Source organism: Gobio gobio, assembly GCF_949357685.1.
Source record: "Gobio gobio genome assembly, chromosome: 24".
In the NCBI taxonomy this organism is placed as follows: Eukaryota; Metazoa; Chordata; class Actinopteri; order Cypriniformes; family Gobionidae; genus Gobio; species Gobio gobio.
The window spans coordinates 14,978,070-14,993,774 of record NC_137120.1 but is presented as its reverse complement, the minus strand read 5'-3'; the positions used below and the strand labels follow the sequence as shown (position 1 = coordinate 14,993,774).

The following is a 15,705-nucleotide window of genomic DNA, read 5'->3' as shown; positions in this document are numbered from 1 at the left end:
GGAGGCGCCGTTATTTGAGTTGGCTGGGGGGAGGAGGGGGGTCGTGAAGGAGGGCACAAGCCTGCTGAGGGTAGCAGCGCTCAAACGACTCAACATGATATCACTGGCCAATAATAGAGTTGGAACGGACAGGATATCCGTGCACAAGCTGCTTTTGCCTGACAAATTAAATGAATTGGAAGTAAATGTAAACTGACTGATTAGATCATCATATTAAATATCTAGGTAATGAGATCTCATATCTCAAATGTTATGAAAAAGAGGTCAGTGTAAGCCTAGCTCTTCATAAGAGATCGAATCAGAAGTGATTGTTATGGGCCAAACTCTGACAGTGCGTAGTTACATATGCCAGAATGGGTAACAGGGTTGAAAATGTAACCTAAATGAATCTGTCACTTAATGGATCTTTGCTAGTTTGGGACCAATGTTGATTTCTAGAGAAATAAAATCCAATGAATTATATATGTTAACTCGGCTGTTCATAAGAGTTTGAATCTGAATTATGGCTGATTGTTGGGGGCCGAACTCTGAAGGTGCGTAGCTACATATGCCAGAATGGGTAACTGGGTTGAAGGGTTGTAACCTACATTAAGCTGTCACTTAGCAGATCTTAGTCCAATAAATTCAATAAAAAAAGATGTTGAATCTGAAGTATGGCTGGTCATTAGGGGCCTAACTCTGAAGGTGTTTAAGTGCTGATGTAGGGGCACCGCTAGGGATTCTGGGCCCCTGGACAGGTTATTGACTTGGGTTTGGAGAACGCTGAAATCTCTGTGTCCCCGTCTGACCAGAGCCCTTAGAATCGTTCCAACCTTCCCTCTTTTACAGCGCCACTGTGTTTGTGCGTATGCCAGAATGGGTAACAGGGTTGTAAAGTAACCTAAATAAATCTGTCACTTAATGGATCTTTGCTAGTTTGGGACCAATGTACGCACAACCATTTCTAGGGTTTACAAAGAATGGTGTGAAAAGGGAAAAACATCCAGTATGCGGCAGTCCTGTGGGCGAAAATGCCTTGTTGATGCTAGAGGTCAGAGGAGAATGGGCCGACTGATTCAAGCTGATAGAAGAGCAACTTTGACTGAAATAACCACTCGTTACAACCGAGGTATGCAGCAAAGCATTTGTGAAGCCACAACACGCACAACCTTGAGGCGGATGGGCTACAACAGCAGAAGACCCCACCGGGGACCACTCATCTCCACTACAAATAAGAAAAAGAGGCTACAATTTGCACGAGCTCACCAAAATTGGACAAAAATTGGACAGTTGAAGACTGGAAAAATGTTGCCTGGTCTGATGAGTCTCGATTTCTGTTGAGACATTCAGATGGTAGAGTCAGAATTTGGCATAAACAGAATGAGAACATGGATCTATCATGCCTTGTTACCACTGTGCAGGCTGGTGGTGGTGGTGTAATGGTGTGGGGGATGTTTTCTGTTCATGGATGCAATTATTAACACAACTGTAGTATGAAGCAGAGCAGGGCCGAGTGTTGTGGAGCCAAGCAAGGCCGCAGGAGCGATTGAAGAGCGGGACTGTTATTATGGCATAGTCGCTGGCGGGACTTTTATTATGACACAGTCGCCGGCGCCACTTCCTCTTTTCCAGTCACGAGTAAGAGGTAATGCAACTCTGTTTATCGTATTAGATATATCTGAGTGTGTTGAAAATGAAGTTATGACGTTCGCTCGGCAGCTGCTGACACTTGTTTACACTGCAGTGAGAGTACAGCGTTTCTGCTAAAAACGGAAACCTAGGGGAACGCAGATATGACGCAATCGACAGGCGACTCCCTCAAACGCATAGTTCACACGTCCCGGTTCCTTGGTTAAAATTGCAGTTTCTCACGATTTACAAATAGTTGGAAACATTTGGGATATTCTAAGTACTCAACTGAACAAAATATATAACACTGGCCCAGTGGTTTTTGGATAGTTTACTGCAAAAATCTTACATAGTTCACCTTTAATACTTTTATGCTGTTTTGGGTCAGTTTTTGCAATAAATACCTGTGACTGTACTTGTATTTGCCTACAATGTGTTTTATATTGTTGAGAGTTGGTAGGTTTAGGGTAGGAGTGGAGTTAGTTGCTCCAAAATATAAAAGTAGCCTATAAATATTCATAAAATCATGTCTACTTTTTACTGTCATTGACTTGCATAGAATTCACTTCCGTGGACCCATCACGTAATTTTCGGCGATTCCGTGAAACTGCCACGGATTTTGAGTTAAGGGGCCCGTGTTCATTTCACGGAATTCTGTGAGACCAGGTTGCAATATGTTTATGTATTTTTCTTCTTGCCATGATGTAGAAAGGATGAAATTTCCTGGGTGTCACAATTTTAAGAAATCTTGCATTTCCATTTTTTTTTTAAAGTTCAAAGTATTGCCTGCGTTCTCCACCAGGATTCAGTCTGACTAGATTTTCTGCCATTTAGAATTTTTTATTTAGGTTTGCAACAAATGACCATTAAAGTTACTAAAAGGTTTTTAATAGGGGTGTAACGGTACACGTATTCCTACCAGGGCTTCCGGTACGGTGCACGTGTGCAATCTTGTTTTAAGCACAGAACACACTTAAATCCGAGTTCCCACACAAACATTTTAAGTATTCTGTCCATTTTATCACAAAATTCAAACGATGAATGCCGTTTTAACGAGTGGACGCGATCATCACTTCCTAGTCAAAGAATATACATGAATCAACAGCTGACGCTATGAGGATAACCATTATAAAACATTACATTCTATTCTACTTAACCTGTTAGTGGTGTCTTGATTATTAAATGTATGTTTAAATAAATCTGTCATGAAAATGACAGCCACTGTGTATGATTATATTTCAACAACGAATTGGAGTAAAAACTGTTTTATAATTAGATTTAGAAGTTAATGCAAAAACTGCCTAATGCGAAGTTTATTTGTTTGCATACAATGTCATTTGAGTGTTGATTATTATATCTAAAAAATATATAACTACTTAATTTAAGGTAATGTGGGCTCTGTTGTTATGTGCAAGGAAGGGCCCAATATAGTTTACACTTGACAGCATTAGCAGAGATTTTTTTTATCTTTAAAAAACTTTGTTATAATTGAATTCATTTAAGGACAGACACAATTTGTTCAGTAAACCATTGTTTAATAAAAAAAAAAGCAATTTTATATTTAGTTTTCTCTCCCGTGCTGTACCGAACCCGTATCGAGCCGTGACTTCAAAACCGAGGTACGTACCGAACCATCAATTTTTTTTACCGTTACACCCCTAGTTATTAATATTCAGAACTGTTCTGTAACACACCAAAAAATTTGACTTTGAAGACCCAATGGTAGTCATTAGCCCCGGTAGACAGAAAAATTATTAAATCTGCTCAGCCTTTAAACTTCTAAAAATCTTAATTGTTCTAAAATGCTTTACAGTAATATTTAATATTTGTCTCCCTGAGAAAAAAAGTAAAAAATAAACCACCTCTAAGGTTATTTGTTAATTACATTTTTCAAAGAAAACTGTTCTTGTCTAATTAATGATTATTTTCCTAATATATTTTCTCAAGATTAGTAAGGCTTCATAATGAACCCATGTAGATGCATGAATTACGCTTAGACTCTTTATTACCACGCGGCTGCGTTGGTGCAAATTAACATCTACTGGTTATGTATACATCTGTGAAAAGCTATTAGCTTCTTTTTCAAGCTCTCAAAGAAGGTGCAGGGGTGTAGCAGATAAAGAGATCAAGCTGCTTTTGTGTCCAATTTTCCACGTTAATGGTCCCAGTGTTGGCCGCAGATGCTGGACTAATTAAAGGATTAAAGGAGTCACCTTATCCACTGCCCTGATTGGTCACACCTGGGCTCTTTTCCACAATAGTGCCATTACAGGCCGTGTCCTTGGTGACACCAGTGTACTTGTGTGTGCAAATGTATATTTCCACTACAAAAGGGGCCGCCTGTCACTGTTCACCTCTTAACAATGAACGTAACCTTACCTTGCATGCATACATTTATAGCCTTTTATAGATGTTATTTCTATTTCTTAAAGGGGTCATAGAATGGTACATGCACTTTTACAAGTTGATTATACGGAAATGTGTGTTGGCAGTGCCTGTACACAACCATCCTATAATGATAAAAATACATCCAGTCAGGGGCGTAAATCACGGGGGGGACGGGGGGGACAGGACCCCCCCAATCTGAGGGCTGTCCCCCCCTAAAAACCATGCGGAGTATTGTAAATAATATAATGATATATACTTAAAATACATGTGTAAGTAGTAAAACAATACAAAAGCAAACAGGACAAAAAAATGCGTTTAAGTTTAGAAAAATGTTGAGTTCCCCCCTCCCCCCTTGCCCCACAGTGGTTTGATCCACCGCGCACCTCAACTAACTTAACGTTACCCATAGAACGTAAAAAAAACTACAACACAAGTTTGGGGAGACAAGCCCTTCAGACAGCAGTTATGAAACTTCAGTAAGCTGTCAATAATATTTTATTCACTTTAAACATCAGATGAACTCTTTCGGACTCTTTTCTCTTTAATACAGATTAGGCAAAACACTGTTAACATCACTTGCCCACCGCGGCACCGCCCCGGGCCACCGTCGTTTTCATTTTTATAGTAATAAAATAATTTTGTTTAGTTAGAGAACAGACACAACAATTAAAAACTGAATGTGTCTGCTCAATACAGCACGAGCAGAACGAGAGTCAGATTTCATTCATCACCAGAGCAAACAGCTGACAGACAAGATGATCGCGGAACATTTGGTTTCAAAGCGAAATGTAAAAGTGCCTATTTAAGGGAGTGTGTCATTGTACTGTTTTCTTGCTGTGTTTTTCATTAAGAATAATAGGCTAATGAACCCATAATTCAAGCAACCCGAACCCGCCCTCGAATTGGCGCTAATTCTAAATCTAAAGTAACTTATATGTGGACGGCCGCTCCGCCAGATCTGTGTTGGGCTTGCTGCAGTTGAATATCTAAAGATCTGAATATCATAGTATAAAATACTATGTGTAGGATACGAGATCATTTAATAATTATAATATGACTGCGTGGGGAACCTTACTCATATTTAAACAACTATCGCTTTGTGTTGTTGGTCAGATAAAATGACAGAGAAAAGAAAAACGGACATTAGATCATTTTTCAGTGCACCAAAACGCCAAATAAGCACAAAATGTTTTTTTTTTTTTTTTTTTTTATATTATTATATATTTTTTTGTGGTACACATATCCTTACAAGTATGATTTTGGCTGTATTATTTGTATCCCCTTCAAAAATTGCTCTTGAGAAATTTCATGTTTATCGTCCCCCCCAACTGTTAGATGAAATTTACGCCCCTGCATCCAGTGTTTGAGCCGTCTGATCGTGTGACGTTACACGGTGTACGCCCCTCCTAAGATTGAGTCTTTTCATTATTAATTATTATTCATTGATTAAGTCGCTTAAACAATGTTCGGAATGCGGCGCAGCGCGACATTGTTTGAGAGGGGTTCTGTTTCACTGTTGCACTGTAGTGAGGACACAGCTGAGATCGCATTACAGCCTATGGCTGAATACGAAATCACCCCCTATACCCTCAAAAAGGGCATTATTTGAGGGGACAGCCATTTGTAGTGGTGTCCGAAACCATTGTGGACGTTGAGTGCACTCATTCAATCCCACATTGCACCGCAATAATGAGTGTACAGCCGATGTACACTCAACGGCTTTCTGACTTCACTCACTCGTTTTCATTCACTCCTTCAAGTGAACTATGTTGGTGGATTAACGTAGGGAATAGTGATTGAGGGTTTAGGGGCAATTTCGGATTCAGCCACGATAACAGGGGATAATTCAAACATGCGTGATGTAATGAGCGTGTTGAAGGTCTGTGTTGTATTGGTTGTTGTCTCCCCACAGCAATTCCTTTAGTGTGGAATTTTTCTACAATATTCACTCGTCATGACAGTAAAATAGGGCATTCTAGTCAATCTACTGCAGTATTTCCTCTCTCAATGAGTAGAAAATACCCTGTCATGCATAGGGGAAAAAAACCGTCATATACCGCGAAACCGGTATAATTTAGAAAAATACCGTGATATAAATTTTTGGTTATACCGCCCAGCACTAGACAAGGCCAAATAATGAGAAACAAAAACAATTAATTCATTGCTTATCTGGGTCTTCATTCAGGCTATGCAGACCGTTTACCTCATCTCCCGATCTGAGACGTTCGTTCATCACGTGATCATCACGAGAATTGATTAGTTCACGTCTCGAGTCTTCGTGTTCGAGTCATTCGCTCATCACGTGACAGCCACATAAGCTGGGCTATGCAGTCGGTACCGGATACAGAATGGATTGGTTCATCTCTCGAGTCTCTGGTTCTAGTCGTTCGTTCTTTTGTCACGTAACTGTATTTTGTTAATGTAGGTATCTTCGGAGTCCTGCAGCAGTCGTGGGTGGGCTCTATTCTAATAGGGCTAGGTCCAGCAGCAGTCGTGGGTGGGGTCTATGCTAATAGGGCTGAGTCCAGCAGCAGTCGTGGGTGGGGTCTATGCTAATAGGGCGGAGTCCGTCAACAGTCATGGGCGTGGTCTATACTAATAGGGCGGAGTCCGTCAGCAGTTATTGGCGGGGGCCTAAGCATATAATGCTAGAATCTGTTTGAAAAGAGTCAAAAAGTTCAAGACCATTATACAACTAACAGTTTAGAAATGCTTGTATAACTTATATAAGGCTTATATAATCAAGAAAAAAATCCATAAAATCTGGACATTTTAAACATTCAGAGAACATAAACGTGGATATAAACGCCTATAATATACTGTATATGAAGGGTGCACAAAGTTTCCATTCCTATGAATGTTGTACGACTTTTCAGCACATTGTAAAGACATTTCTGACCTGTTTAATTGCAGTTGATTCATTAACTCATTGACATAGTTATTTGAAACAAGAGTGGTCAAGCAGAGAATGGACAAGTTACAATCAATATTCCATTTGTGATTAACAATTTCTCTTTCTTTTTGCTTTTAAAGGGACTTGAACACAAACAACCTCACACACATCGGCAAGGATGACTTCACTGGCCTGAAGCACCTCAGAATTCTGTGAGCTTTAGTTTGACATCAATCTTATTTCTGTTGTGTTTTGTAATTTATAGCAGTTCAAATGTTTAAATGTATAAATGTATAAATGCCACAAAGAGGAAGAGGAAGCAGACAAGAGCACATTTCAACATGTAAACAACAATTAGCAATCACACAGTTTTATTGTGTTTTTATTACAGTTTGTATGCTGTTAGTGGATGGAATCTGTGGCCTTTCTTTACACTCCCCATCCTCCACTGTACTGAATATTATTCATCCTTTTAACTTTCACTATGCATTACTTTATCAATCTATACAGGCACCTCATGGACAACCAGATCGTCTCTATTGATAGAGGAGCCTTCAGTGAGCTGAAGGAATTAGACAGACTGTGAGTTTAAACACATATTTTTATTCTTTCTATAATACAGAATTCTATGGAAGCTTATTTCCGCCACAGAATAAAACATTTTCAAACATAATTGTGACTTTTTATCTCACAATTGTGAGTTTACATCTCGCATTTATGAATTATGAAGTCTATCTATCTATCTATCTATCTATCTATCTATCTATCTATCTATCTATCTATCTATCTATCTATCTATCTATCTATCTATCTATCTATCTATCTATCTATCTATCTATCTATCTATCTATCTATCTATCTATCTATCTATCTATCTATCTATCTATCTATCTATCTATCTATCTATCTATCTATCTATCTATCTATCTATCTATCTATCTATCTATCTATCTATCTATCTATCTATCTATCTATCTATCTATCTATCTATCTATCTATCTATCTATCTATCTATCTATCTATCTATCTATCTATCTATCTATCTATCTATCTATCTATCTATCTATCTATCTGTAATTATAATTAATTATATTAATTAATTATAATAATTTGTTACATTTTATATAGCACTTTTCAAGGCACTCAAAGTGCTTTACATAGAAGGGGGGAATCTTCTCATCCACCACCATATAAATAAATATAAATATATAAATATAAATATATAAATGGGTAACAAAATATCTATTAATTTTCCCATCCATCCATCCATCCATCCATCCATCCATCCATCCATCCATCCATCCATCCATCCATCCATCCATCCATCCATCCATCCATCCATCCATCCATCCATCCATCCATCCATCCATCCATCCATCCATCCATCCATCCATCCATCCATCCATCCATCCATCCATCCATCCATCCATCCATCCATCCATCCATCCATCCATCCATCCATCCATCCATCCATCCATGAATGGGTAACAGGGTTGAAAATATCTAAACTATGCTAGTTTGGGATAATGTGTGCTTGTAGTCTACCATAAATAAAAATGTGTGGCATAACTTTACAATAACTCATGTAACAGGGTTGACAAATACAGTCAACACTACATTTTGTGTAACTAATTAGAAACTGGCACGAAATTAGAAGCTTTTCCTTGACAGCTACATCATATTGGGAGCTAGTAAGTAATCTTCAAGCTGGGTTTCCTGAATTGTGATCCGTCTGTCTTTGTGCTTCCCTCAGGCGTCTCAACCGAAACCGTCTCCAGCAACTCCCAGAGCTCCTGTTCCTGAAAAATCCCACTCTCTCTAGACTGTGAGTGACTATTTCCTTATCGGGAATCCATCAGGAATAGCTTAAGATGGAGCCACCCGTTTTCAGATAAAACCATGAGAATAAAATTAACTAATTCGGCTAGTTTCTACCAATGACTTTGTGCCAAAACACCTTTGATATTTAAAAAAAAAAAAACTTTTTATAGTGACTTCACCTCTCAGGAAGATCTTGGGTTAGTTAGCTGTGGTTGGGTGAAGAGTTTTTGTAGTTGAATACAGATACTGTCTGTAAAGTCAGGGGCAGTGGGTCAAAAAGGGAAACATGTAGGAATGTGTGGGAGTACGGAAAGAGGCATAATGGGTGTGAACAAATAGTTAGAGACAGCTGTGTTTGCTTGTTATTTGGTTGTTTGTTCATGCCATTTCACACGTTGCCTCATTAGTGAGTTGCCATATGGACATGGTGCGTTCAGTCAATCTGCCTGCGAACACCCCCATCCACCCACACATGCCTTTAGGGAAAGATGTCTACTATTGTAAATTAAATTCACAACATCTTTTTCCTTCGGAGACTCTAAACCTCAGGAATATTGGTTTATGATAATATGGGTCAAGATAGATATCTATTTTTTTGCATTTTTTTGCTCCATGTTGGGACATTTTGTGGAGTGCACTCAAAACAAAGCAAGATCTAGTTCATTAAAACAAGTAATAGTCTCCTAATACTCAAAGATTCATTACTAATTGGCACCGTTCGTCACACACAATTAATTAACACAGTTAATTAGGAGAGGAAATAACAGGGGTGATTGCTAATTATGATCGGTTTCAAATTAGTATGTAGATTTTACCTCAGCCCTGTCACTCTGGGTAGCAAAAAATGTAATTCTCGCTAAGCGGGTGTGAGCTTATCTAAGAATGTTTGTGTTACGATGAAAGAAAAGACTAATTATTCTTCAGCGCTCATGTCATTCCTGTCTCTTCTACCTTGTCATAATTTGACAGGATACCGTGGCGTGAATAGCTGCGCTCCAAACCCTAGTGAGCCGCCTATCAAGACTGCATTTGAAAAACGTTTGGTGTAGAAACATAAGTACTCAAGCACTTCCTGCAGTTCACGGGCCGGTCACACCAGATGCGCTTAAGTTAGACATCTGCCTAGTCGTCGCGCAAGTGGTGGCGCGAGGAATTATTTATGACGGCCCATTTAATTATTGAAAATTAATGCACACCCGAGGTTGTAATGTGAAGCAGGGTTCAGGTTGCTGTTCCTAAAGTGCCCTCGAATGTCGAATCTTACGTAAAATGCTACGGGATTACGAAACATAAGCGAACAGAAAAAATTCACAATATATAGCCTCTGTTCTTTACAAAATATGTAACAATTTAAAAGATGGGTACAAATTCATTCTCATGATAAGACATTTTCTCTCTATTTACTGTCTTTGAGCTGTGATGAATGAGTTTTGCCTTTGCTAACATTTAATATCCCTCAGTAAACAGTGCGTCAAGCACAAGAAGACAAATGTAAGAAAGACGACGACTAACAAAAGAAGACCAGAGTGGCTAGTCGTAGTCTCTCAGATCTCCCTCTCAGGCCTCTATTGTCCTCTTCTTCTGACCCTCTCTCAAGGGCTTTCCAATAACAGATCTGGAGTGTAATATTTGCCAAGGTTGAGCAGTCTTACTCTCTATGCTGTTTGCCTTCACCTCTGGATGTTATCCAGGTTTGAACTGCAAACTGAACATCCTTGGCAAACATTTTTGATTAAAGCCGGTTACCAGGAAACCCTGCGCCCACACTGAGAGCATCGGAGCTTATTCTTCCCAGAGCTTTTTGCTGCTTTTCCTTCATTTTTTTAAGGATGGATATGATTGCAGTTAGATTGTGTTTAAATCACACTAATGTGGAAGAGAATTGGCCATGTGACATGTAAATAATGGAAAGCTGCGTTGCATTATCAAGATAATTTTGTTTCCTTCTTGCGTTCGAGTTCAGTGTATACTCAGGTTTCAATTCAAGTTAAGCACAAAAAAACATTTGATTGCCATGAAAAAAAATTTGACTCGTTCATTGTTTACTATAAACAAAGCAAATATCGTGGTTGCAGTGAGGAACTTACAATGGAAATAAAGAGTGTAGATTTTTGAAGCAGAAATGTGAAAATTATAAAGCATTAACTCTTATGTTAAACCTTGTAGATTGTGTTGAATTTTTCTAGTTATTTTTATGGTCGTTTTAGAATTTTAGGCACTATGGTGCAAAAAATAATAAACTTGTAAAGTTGGATATAACTTTACACAGAAAAGATTAGTAAGCATTTTTTCAACATATAAAGTTTTCAGAATAAAGTTCAACATATAAACCTACACTATCAATGAAGTGGGGTCTACATTTTATTTTGATAAACATGACAATATAACATCGTGACTACAAGAAAAGAGGTTTTACCATTATAAAAAACTGATTTGTGAGTATTTGTGTAACTGAAGGTTTTAGAATAAACACGAAAAACATGCGATCGCTGTCATGCGGTGAATCAGGCCAATCGTGGAACAGCTGTGTCGCATCAGAGTCCGTGCAGCTGTTCTAGAGAAACTGCACCGGCTGTATTAGCCGACTGCTCTCGAATCGCTCTAGTGGTACTTTGATGCCATACATCACTGTCACGTGGCGTCGGCGCTGCCTCAAGTCGGACAAAATTTCTAACCGGCATGCACTGCTTCAAGTCAGCCACCGATCGGTCTGCGCATCGCTGCATCAAGTTGAACAAGCCTATTAACTATGACCGCTGTGGGCGGGGCTGTAGCATATCCTTAACTATGACTGCTGTGGGCGGGCTTTAGCATATCATTAACTATGACCGCTGTGGGCGGGGCTGTAGCATATCCTTAACTATGACTGCTGTGGGCGGGCTTTAGCATATCATTAACAATGACTGCTGTGGGCGGGTTTTAGCATATCATTAACTATGACTGCTGTGGGCGGGCTTTATCATATCATTAACTATGACTGGTGCCGGTGGGCTTTACCATATAATTAACTATGATTGCTGTGGGCGGGCTTTAGCATATCATTAACAATGACTGCTGTGGGCGGGTTTTAGCATATCATTAACTATGACTTCTGTGGGCGGGCTTTATCATATCATTAACTATGACTGCTGCCGGTGGGCTTTACCATATAATTAACTATGATTGCTGTGGGCGGGGCTTAATCATATCATTAACTATGACTGCTGTGGGTGGGCTTTAGCATATCATTAACTATGACTGCTGTGGGCGGGCTTTAGCATATCATTAACTATGATTGCTGTGGGCAGAGCTTAATCATATCATTAACTATGACTGCTGTGGGCGGGCTTTAGCATATCATTAACTATGACTGCTGTGGGCGGGCTTTAGCATATCATTAACTATGATTGCTGTGGGCAGAGCTTAATCATATCATTAACTATGACTGCTGTGGGCGGGCTTTAGCATATCATTAACTATGACTGCTGTGGGAGGGCTTTAGCCTATCATTATCTATGACTGCTGTGGGTGGGCTTTAATATATCATTAGCTAGCAGGGGAGTCTCAAGAGAAGCCAGGTTATCCTGGTATATTTTTTGTTGATATTAAAAATTTAAATAGCAATATAGTGGGTGAATTATGTATATGTTGTATATTACTCATATTTTTTTGAAGTCAAATGAGTTCCTTGAGACTATAAAAATGACGATCAATTATCAGCTGATCAATTATCTAACTCAGGGGAAGGTTTGAATGCTCAGAGGTTGCAATTGAGACGTACAGTAAGAACGCAGAGTAGCTTAAACCCTGAATCCCATGAGAAATGTATGAGTTCATAACGATATCTCTTACTTTGGTGTTTTGACATGAGATTACTGGGGAAATCTGGTTGCACTCTGGAGCAGAAAATATTGCTTACATGAGTGACAATGACAAATGAGTTTAATTAACCCTAGAACACATATACAACTGATGTAAAGAAAATGTAATTACCAGTGCAATGAAGTGTAATGCATTAAATAACAGGAAATAATTTTGAGTCATATATACAGTATACATCCAGGATTGAGGGGAGACACTACAGGCAAACACTGTTTTTTCATTGCATCTGTAAATTTTTTGTCTTTTTAGCTTTTCATAAAGTGTTTTTTTTTTCAGACTAGTGGAAAGAAAATATCCAAAATACAGTTTTAAGTGTATCTTTTATAGCACTTTATCTATTTGCATCTGTATATTTCCATTACAGAATATGTTTTCTCAAAATTACCTTTTTCTCCTGCTCCTACTTTCAGTATCAATTACAGTTTTATTCCTATCTATATTCTGAAGGTGTTTACCAAGAGGTTTGTTCAAATATAATGTGCCTGATTTTATACAACATGTTATGCCTAAAAATTGGTTATAATTAATTTATTGTTTCTGGCTATTGACAGTATTTTTTCTGATGTGTGGAGTGATAAAAAGAGATTTCCAAAATCCCCTCTGTAAAAACTTTTGACTCTATTATGTCAAAAAAAAAATTAAACAATTTTGAATTTCGCACCTGGCTTTATCCAATGTTTAGATTTTTGTTCTAAAAATGAATGCAAATTAGTAGGGATGCACCGGTTGACCGGCCAAAAACCGGAACCGGCCGGTTTTTGCTTCTAGCGCGCGATCGGCAACCGGCCGGTTTTCTTTGTATTTTTCTGCCGATTTATCCGGAAGTGCGCCCGCGTGCACATACGCCTATATTGCAATCATTCGCGAACATGTCACTTGTGTGTTACAAACGGAACCTGGAGAACTGAGGAAGAGCCGCTTTCCTGCGCGAGCCTACCTCTCCGATAAGTGCAGATAGTGAGCGTTTGTTCAGCTCACCTTCATCTGCTCACACAACGCGTCTGCTAATGTCCGATTCGCGAAACAATGACTCCTTTGAACCAAATAATTTTAACGACTGGTTAGAACAACTGATCCGTCCAACACTTGAACTAACGAACCAGTTTATTAATTTACTCAGAACTCCTCTGAAATGAGAACACAAGTGTGCTTACCCAATTCAGCAAGAGTGAATAGTAAGAATTAGTTTAATCATCCACAGTCATTCAGCTTATTTATGTTGACAATGTGTAGTGAAATATAATTTAGTGTAGACTGGAGTTAGGTGAGACCAGAACAAAGTTGTTAGCTAGCTGATAATTTTACTAAATTGTATATGGTAGAAAATTAGGCTATTTATTAATTTTTTATGCTGCTTTTTAATATTGATATGATTATACCAAAACAATTATCATTAAATAGTGTAAAAAATGAGGATCAAAAGAAACAAACATCAAGGTAGAGATCATACATAATATCAGATGTCAAAATAAGATAAGCAAAAATTACAAAAGTTTCTTTGCATTTATTTTACATGTATTGTCAGTGTTGCGCTCACAGATCACGTAGGTAGAGTTCTTTACTGTGTGTGTGGATGACAATGTCTGTCAGCCACCACCGAAGACCATTTTTGACCCAGGAAAAACCCTGCTATAGGATGATCATTTTTATTTGGTAACACTTTAGAATAATGGTCATTAGTTAATATTGGTTAACTAAATTAGTTAACATTAACTAATAATGAACTGCACTTATAGAGCGTTTTATTAATTTTGTTAATGTTAATTTCAACATTTACTAATGCATTATTAAAATCTCGTTAACATTAGTTAATGCACTGTGAACTAACATGAACAAACCATGAACAGCTGTATTTATATTAACTAACGTTAACAAAGATGAACAAATACAGTAACAAATGTACTGCTCATGGTTAGTTCATGTTAGTTAATACATTAACTAATGTTAACTAATGACCATTATTCTAAAGTGTTACCTTTTATTTTACCTACATTGACTTAATTTGATTTAAAAAGCACCTGCTGTAGCATCTTAGTTTTTTTTCGTTGCACTAAACATTATTTGATTTAACATTTTGGAACAATTATATACTTTGGTTTTATTTAATTTCACTGGTAAAGACTTTTTTTCTTTACACTGAATTTAAAAACAAATGCTGATTTAAGTAACATCTTTGTTTGGATTGCAGAATATGCAGTTGTTGCCTTTAATTTCACCTTTCAGCCTTTAATTTCCAATTAAATTTCTTGTTAATTTCAGATTGCGGACTTGTTTTCATTAGCCATAAGCCAATTTAGCCTGTTAAATACCAAATAAACATCTTGTTCATGTATTCTTTCATTCTTTTATTGTGTTAAAAAAAAAAAAAAAAAAATCGGAAATCGGTATCGGAATCGGCCAGTTTTCTTGAAAAAAAATCGGTATCGGAATCGGCCATGTAAAATCATGATCGGTGCATCACTACAAATTAGTGCATATTTAATTGTATAATGCTTAATTTGCATATAATTAAATATAACATTTCAGAATAATTTAATAAAAAAATCTTTGCAATTCGTAATATAATCAATCAACCTGGGAAGTATGGTGGTATCTATATATTAGGGCTGTCAATTGATTACATTTTTTTATCTAATTAATTACATACTCTGTGATAAATTAATCAAAATTAATCATATACATAATTTTTGCTGCGAAAGTATTTTAAATATATCAATTCAAATGAATCAATGAATAATCAGAATTAGTCAAGTCAAGTCAACTTTATTTATATAGCGCTTTTAACAATGCAGATTGTTTCAAAGCAGCTTTACAGTGTTAAACAGGAAAATAATGCAGCATAATTTTATTCAGCCGTCTAGCCATTCTGGAGAAAAAATGTCATCAGTTCATTTTATCATACAGTGACAGTGTGGGCTTTAGATCAGTAATTTAGTTTATATGGTTAATTTAGTTTAATAATTAGATTTATTTCGATATTAAGTTGAAAAATTAGTGACATTAAAGTTCAAAAACTCTTTTATTATTATTTTCACTGTTCAAATATTGGCCATAACAATAAACAATATGACCTTTATGCTGAGGAAATAAATTCAAAAGTGCTTCAGGAAGAAGATTTTTTTCACTGTACATAC

The 15,705-nt window shown here is 37.4% G+C and overlaps 1 protein-coding gene across 1 annotated transcript in view; it reads left to right on the top strand.

Annotated features, from left to right (window-relative positions):
- slit1b (slit homolog 1b) overlaps positions 1-15,705 on the top strand; it is a gene marked incomplete at its 5' end in the record, with an annotated part of 72,848 nt that overhangs the window by 5,422 nt on the left and 51,721 nt on the right. The window contains 3 exons of the mRNA XM_079807599.1: positions 7,030-7,101; positions 7,400-7,471; positions 8,643-8,714. Coding sequence (XP_079663725.1) covers positions 7,030-7,101; positions 7,400-7,471; positions 8,643-8,714 — 216 coding nt within the window. The remainder of the gene's footprint in view (positions 1-7,029; positions 7,102-7,399; positions 7,472-8,642; positions 8,715-15,705) is intronic.